Source organism: Plasmodium relictum (genome assembly GCF_900005765.1).
Source record: "Plasmodium relictum strain SGS1 genome assembly, contig: PRELSG_00_v1_434, whole genome shotgun sequence".
NCBI lineage: Eukaryota > Apicomplexa > Aconoidasida > Haemosporida > Plasmodiidae > Plasmodium > Plasmodium relictum.
The window spans coordinates 1-7,996 of NW_021628668.1; the positions used below are offsets into that span (position 1 = coordinate 1).

Here is a 7,996-nt window from a genome sequence, read left to right on the forward strand (position 1 = left end):
GTTTATTTTTATATATATACATCATTGTAATTAAAAAAGAAAAAAAAAAATTAATATTTTTTTTTTTTTGGGAAGAGTTTTTTTTGAATGTTATGTTATGTTTTAATTTTTAGTGTAAATAAAAATTAAAAGAAAGAAATGTTAACTTAGTAAAAACTTAAGAGATAAGAGAAATGTTTATGTATTATTCAATGTATATTTTTGAAATAACATTGAATATCATAAAATTTTGACTTAATAAATTATTATAAATTATTTGTATGTTTTTAATTAAAAGAAGATATTAATTCTTTGTAAATAAAAACTCATTTATAACTGTTAATAGGTTTATTAAAAGATGCAGTAAAATTTAACTTCAATTAAATATTATGCATCATAAGAAAACAGTATATATATATATAATAAAAACGAATATATATATATAAACGTATACTTAGTTATACATGCTCTTTATTAATTTGTTTGTTTAATACTCTAGCAAAGTCATTAAACGGGCAATTAATAAATCACGTTTTTATCATAATAATTTTTCTTTATAAAAAATTAAATATCATGAATAGCTTTTAAGTAAAATTTTTATTTTTTATGTTATATTCTTTACAATTTTTTAATATAAAATTTTATTATGAGAGTTTTTGTCCTGTTGATTAATTGTCTGTTTAATCACTTTGCTAGAGTATTAAACAAATAAATTAACGAAGAACATTTATAACTAAATATACTAATTTTTAGTGTATATACTTATTTTTATATTATACATAAAAGTATATCATATATATAACATTTAATTTGAATTAAGCAATTCTATATTTCTTGGCAGACATACATTTACTTTGACGAATGTATACTTAATAAAAAAAAATAAGTATATTTATTTTATTTAGAAACTCACAAAAATAATTAAGTTATAACAAATAACAAAATTAAATTCTAAGTTATTCAATGTTATTTCAAAATATCCAAATTGAACATAGCATAAACATTATACTTTTTATTTATTAAAAGAAATAAAAATTTTTCTTATAGTCATTTTTCATACACTAATTTTTTATATAAATGGTTAATAAAAAAATGTTATTAACCTTCGTAAAATAAATTTAGCATACTAATTAGGAAAATAAAAGTCATCCATGCACTAACACTGGTTATAAAATATATATATATATTATATATATTTTTTTTGTTTATTTTATTTTTAAATATAGTTGTAATTTAAAAAAAAAAAAGATTCAATTTTTTTTTTAGTTGACATTTTTAAATTGAGATATTATTATTTTTTAATTGAAATATATAAATTAATGTATGAAAAGTATAATGTTTATGTTGTATTAGATTTGTATATTTTGAAATGACGCCGAATAACTTAGAGTTTAATTTTTGTTATTTGCTATAAATTTTGTGTTTGCGGTTAATAAAAGATATTATTAGCCTTTTGTAGTATATTAAGTTAGTTTACTGGTCGTATATATACAAGTCAGTCATGCACTGGCGATAGTTAAAAAAAAAAAAATATATAGAGTTATTTTTTTTTTGTTTGTTTATTTTATTTTATATACACCTTTGTAGTTAAAAAAAAATTAAATTATTTTTTTAATTTTTTTTTTTTTTGGTGAACATTTATTCAAAAAAATTAATTAGATAATTATTTTTACTTAAATCAAAAACTTGATAAAAAAATGTGTTTACATAATATTCAATATACATTTTCATTTAATAACATTAAATAAATTAGATTTTGATTTTTTTCATTTGTTATAAATTAAGTGTATGCGTTTTTAATTAAAAGAATATACTTATTCTTTGTAAATAAAAACTCCTTTATAACAATTTAACATATTTATTAAAAGGTGCAGTAAAATTTAATTCAAATTAAATAGTATGCATCATAAGAAACCAATATATATATATAATAAAAACAAGTATATATATATTTAAAAACGTATATTTATTTATACATGCTCTTTATTAATTTGTTTGTTTAATACTCTAGCAAAGTCGTTAAGCATCCAATTAATAAAATAGTGTGTTTTTAATTAAAATAATATACCTATTCTTTGTAAATAAAGATATGTCTATTAAGCTATACAGAATTGTTAAATTCAAATTAAATGTTATATGTTATTGATTTATTAATTGGACGTTTAATGACTTTTCTAAAGTATTAAACAAACAAATTAATAAAGAGCATTTATGACAGAGTTAAATTTTATTACCTATTTTAATAGCCTTATTAATTGTTATAAATGAGTTTTTATTTACAAAGAATTACTTATTCTTTTAATTAAAAACATACATACAAACTATAACAATTAATAAAGCCAAAACTTTATATTATTCAATGTTATTTCAAAATATATATTGATTATCACAAAAAAGCATTATTAATTTTATCTTTTATTTTTATAAAAGATAAGTAAATTTTTATTTACTAAAAATTTCTCACCAAAAAAAAAAAAATTTTTTTTTTTTTTTTTAAATATTTCAAAAAACAAAAACAAAAACAAACACAAAAAAAAAGTATGTATATATATATATATATTTTTTTTTTTTTATTAGTGTCAGTACATATTAGTTTGTACATACACATGCAACAAAATAGCTTAGTGTACTACAAAAATTATAATATCCTTTGTTAATCAGTCAGTGCATGGGTACTTGTTATATACGTACAGTAACCTATCATATTGTACTGAAAAAGGTTAATAACAAATTTTATTAACCATACTCCATCACTTAGGAAAAGTAATGATATTACTATATTTTACTCTCTTTGGCTTGTTTTATAACTTCTAACCTTTTTTGTATTTCTTTATTAATTTTTCTATCCTTACTACTCAAATCCTTTAATTGTGAAAGGTTATTATTATCAAAAATATCGAAATAATCTTTTGGTTCTAATACATTCGTAATATCTAATTTTCTCTTACGAGGATCAGTTACTTGTATTAAATTTTTCATCTGTTTTTCATATATTTCATTAGTTTTATTGTTTAATAATTTTATCTTTGATAAAGGAATCTGTATTTCTTTGCCTCTATAATAAATGGGTATGGCTTTTAGATTCCCATTTTTGATATCTGTTATTCTATGCGGGAATGATCAATATGGTTTATATTGTCCATTTCCACTATAGTGTTTCATTGTATTTCTCTCATATTCAGATAATTCATAAGATATAATATCCCCCACTTTAATCTCTTTATTCTTAATTAAAGGTTTTTCCTTTATTTTAATTAAATCTTCATTTGCATTTTTCCATCGATCATTTAAATAAATAATCCTGATCTCTCTAGTTATTTCTTGTGTTATTTTTGAAAAACTCGGACATATGAAATCTATTCCGTATACCGAAAAGTAAGGTATTTCTCCAATAGCACCATGAGGGATGTTATTATATATTAAAACGGCATTTTTAACTATCTGTTCAAAAGGCAACTCTTCTTTTTTATATAACGTTTTAAGTATATAGTCGAAACTTTTATGAGAACTTTCATTTATACCATTCCCTTGTGGATAATACTCATTAGTATGATATAATTTTATCTGTAATTCATCAATATTATAATCTTTAAATTCTTGAATCAAATATATTGAACCTCGATCTGTTAAAATACTTCTTGAGCATCCAAATATGGGGACCCATGTATTTCTTATAATATTTGTTGCGTCCTTAGATTTAGGATCTTTATCTATTGCATTTGTTAACATAAAACGTGAACAATGGCCAATCGCTACTTGTATATAATATTCTTTACCTTTCCAAGTTTTAGGACCTACAATATTGGTTAATAAAATTAGTTATTAACCTTTTGTAGTACACTAAGCTAGTTTACTACTTGTGTACGTACAAGTTAGTCATGCACTGACGCTAGATAAAAAAAAAAAAAAAAAAATAAATAATTAATAAATAATTTTTTTTTTTAGAGTAATTAATTTTTGTTGTTATGTTTTGGACTTTTGTATTTTAAAAATTAAATAAGAATTATTGTTTACTCACTAAAACTTAAGAGAAAAAAGAATTGTGTTTTTGTATTATTCAATGTATATTTTGAAATAACATTGAATAAAATAAAGTTTTGACTTTATTAATTGTTATAGTTTGTATGTATGTTTTTAATTAAAAGAATAAGTAATTCTTTGTAATTAAAAACTCATTTATAACAATTAACAAGTCTATTAAAAGAGTAATAAAATTTTACTCAGTCATAAATGCTCTTTATTAATTTGTTTGTTTAATACTCTAGCAAAGTCATTAAACAGCCAATTAATAAACCACTTATACTCAAGAATTAATATGAATGATAATTATATCCCTTAAAAATAAAACTAAAAAATTTTTTTTAATATTTTTTTCTCGTTTATATTATAGAAATATATATGCTTAAAAAAAATAAAGAGTTTAATTTTGTATTTTTAGCATAATTTTTAGTTACAGATTACATTGTAATACTAAAAAAAAACAAAAAAAATATTAACATTATATTTTATAATAAATTTATGCGTTTTACATAAAATATAAAATATTTATATTTCATATAATGTAATAAGCACATAGTGATTGAATCAGATTTTCTTTTTTCTTTTTTTCATAATTCAGTAACTAATGTAAAAAATGTTGAGAAAAAGACAAAAAAAAATTGAAGTAAAAAAGGAAAGTCTGAATAATATAAATATATGTACATCATCTAAATTCTCTTTTAAAGGTTAATTTTTTTTTTTCAGTATTCATCAAATTATGAAATAGGAGTATCTGTAAATTCTTATTTATTTAAGTTGAATCAATATTATTTTAATATTCCTTTAGTTCCTTATTTATTGCAATATTATGATATATTCAATAGCTTTTTATTATAAATGAAATAACCTACGCCAGCAAAGATAAATAAACCACCCAATACACCTACTACTACCATAACTTTAAGTATTGCACTATTATTATTGTTAGTTTCAACTATTTCTCCTTGTACTTTTCCTGTATTATCTAAAGATTTCATTTCATATTCTTGTAATGTATCCGTTTCTTGGTCCACATCGTTTGATAGATCTTCCGTAATTTCTGTTTGATTTTCCTCAGTTCCTGCTCTATTTGCTGCACCCGCTTCTGGTATTATCACATTTCCATTTTGACTTACTGTGTTCATTGTTTGATTTACTACGTCTTCTATTTTATTTATTTTACTTGTTTGATTTGCTTGATTTGGCTGATTTGCTTGATTTTCCTGACTTTCTTGATTTGTTTGACTTGTTCTTTCTTGTTCTACTTTCTCTTCTACTTGATCCATAGAATTAATCAATTTTAAGTCTCTATTCTTATCTATATACTTAATATTATCCGAAATAATATTACATATACTTAAGTTATAATAAATTGCTTCTATATTTTCTTTTAAAATCTTCATAACTTCACTATAAGCATTTTGTACATCTACAGGTAAAACAGCCAATCTATTTATTCTTTTATTTAATTCTCTATTATAATTCGTTAATATGGCATGTTCAGCAATATTATCATTTTTTAGATCATAATAATAGTTAATTTTTTTATCATAAAATTCATTGAATTTAGCAAATTCTTTTTTATAGTCTTCTCTAGATAATTGTGTTCGTGCACCTTTGTCCCAATATATACTAGCAAATTTATTATCTAAATGAGTTTTTATTTCATCCAACGCATATTTAATATTTTTTAATTTTCTTCCTTGTACAGTTAAAAAACTTTTATATTTTTTTATAAAAGAAAGTAATTCACTATTATTTCCTGAGAAACTCCTTAAATTAAATGTTCCTTGAGATAAGTTCCCGAACGCATTGCTTCTATTAGCAGGTTCATTAAGTTTTGGTACATCTCGATAACTTAATACGGTTCCTGTTAGTAGAAAAAATTAAAATAAATATAAATAATAAATATATGTCAATCTTTAAACGCATATACATATATAATTAATAGACTAAATATATAAATATATTTTTTTACCAAAAAGAACGAGTGGAAGCATCACAAAAAATATCCAATATATATTTTTTTCCATTATTATAATTAAAAAAATGTAATTATATATTTATTAACTAGTACTTTTGTGTATAAATATATACTCAGAATATTTTTCTCTAGATCAAATGTAAAAAGATATTTGCACAATTTTTTTTTTAATTTTAAACAAATATTATACTATAAAAATAATATTAATAATAAAGTTATATATTTGCATCTAATAGTTGACAAAATTTAGTAGTTTACACTTACACAAGGATGTTTGCCATACAAAATTAATTGTGAACGTAAAATCAATTAAGAATTAAATCTTTTTTTTAATTTTATGATAAACAACTCAAGGTAAATAAAAAAAAATTAAGCCGAATGTTATAAAATTAATTCTTTATTAGTCGGTGCAAAATAAGAGCTAGATTTATAAACTTAAATCTTTTTAATTTTACTAGATAACCCTAAAAAAATGAGATTACGATTTCTTAGTCCAGAAAAATTAAATACATGGTCTTATATAACTAAAAAAAAAATATTTCATGAGGAAAAAAATTATATATATTATTTCACACCGGTTCTAATGAGAAATTTATCGAAAATAACTGATTAGAATTCTTTTTATATATTTACTAATTTTTTCAACTTGTTATCAGAGTGATAATAAAAAAATCATGAATAAACAGAGTTACAATATATAATCCGCTACTTTTATTTTATGTTTCATTGCATTTTTTCTTTATTAAGCATTACTGTCATTTTCATTATTTCTTTTTACTTAATAATTTAGATGTAGTAATATTACCAAATATATATTCATTTCTTCTTAATTCTAAAATATAAACACCATATATAAAGTTACTATAACATTATTAAATTTCTCAAAATCATTGAAATCTATTTGATATTGCAATTTATATAACCATAACTATAGGCCTCATTTTATTAAATTTAATTATAACATAGTTATAATTATTTCTTATTTAAAAAATTATGCACACACATATTTTAATTTTTCCTTCAGTATTAAATGCATCTATATAATTGCATTTTTGAGAACCATTAAATTTTACTCGATTGTTACTAAAGCTATCATATTCAAAACTAAAAATATAATCTTTATTTTTATATATATTTTATTTTTGCATTTTTTATGCTACCATTTGTTATAATATATATTAAATCATTTAATTAAAGTGAAATGAATAGAATTATATGTTCTCATCTTATATACCAATTTTATTTAACACTATTTAAAATAATTTTGCTTATGCCATCATCCATATACTTCTAATCTTACAAAATTTTCAATAATTTAATGTTAATTAATTATGTTTTTACCATAGATGTAACTAAAAATTACATTTCATTTTTTTAATTTTTTGTTTTGATTTATTTTCTCATCATTTTTTTTTTTCTTTTTTCTTTTCTTTTTCTTTTTCCTCTTCCTTTTTTTTTTTTCCTTTACTTTTCCTAACTTTTTTCTTTTCTTTCCTTTTCCTCCTTTTTAATTTATTTTTATTCTTTTATTTTATTTTTCCTTAATTCCTTTTAATTTACTCTTATTTAATATAATTTCGTCATATATATATTTTTATATATACTATTTATAATAAAATTATTGTTCACTGAAAGATAATAGTTTTATATTTCAATTTCATTTCTCTTTCTGAAATTTAATAGTTACACCACTATGCACTGTATGTTATATTTAGCTATATTTATTATTAAATAATTTGTAATACTTTGTAACATATGTCATAAGCATATTATTGTCACCATCATTTTAGTAACTGAAATTAAAAATTATATCACTATTATTAATACATTTTTTTTGTTATAGTAAAAATATTACATAAATGTAAATTTTTATTATAATTTTAACTATTAAAATATTAAAAATTTGGCTAATGTTTCTTTCAGTTTACCTTTGCTCAAAATGTTGAATTAACTTTTTAATTTTTTTTTTTTTTATTTAATCTAATAATATTTTATTACCATAAAAAATTAATTTTA

At 20.0% G+C, this 7,996-nt stretch overlaps 1 protein-coding gene across 1 annotated transcript, besides 1 other annotated feature; it reads right to left on the reverse strand.

Annotated features, from left to right (window-relative positions):
- Positions 1 to 2,715: 2,715 nt before the first annotated feature.
- Positions 2,716 to 3,797: a repeat region.
- Positions 3,798 to 4,823: 1,026 nt separating this feature from the next.
- Positions 4,824 to 6,029, reverse strand: PRELSG_0029350 (hypothetical protein; the record flags this gene model as incomplete). Its single annotated transcript, XM_028675978.1, has 2 exons — positions 4,824 to 5,866; positions 5,975 to 6,029. The coding sequence occupies 2 exons, from the start codon at positions 6,027 to 6,029 to the stop codon at positions 4,824 to 4,826; spliced, it is 1,098 nt and encodes a 365-aa protein (XP_028531190.1).
- Between the last annotated feature and the right edge of the window lie 1,967 nt (positions 6,030 to 7,996).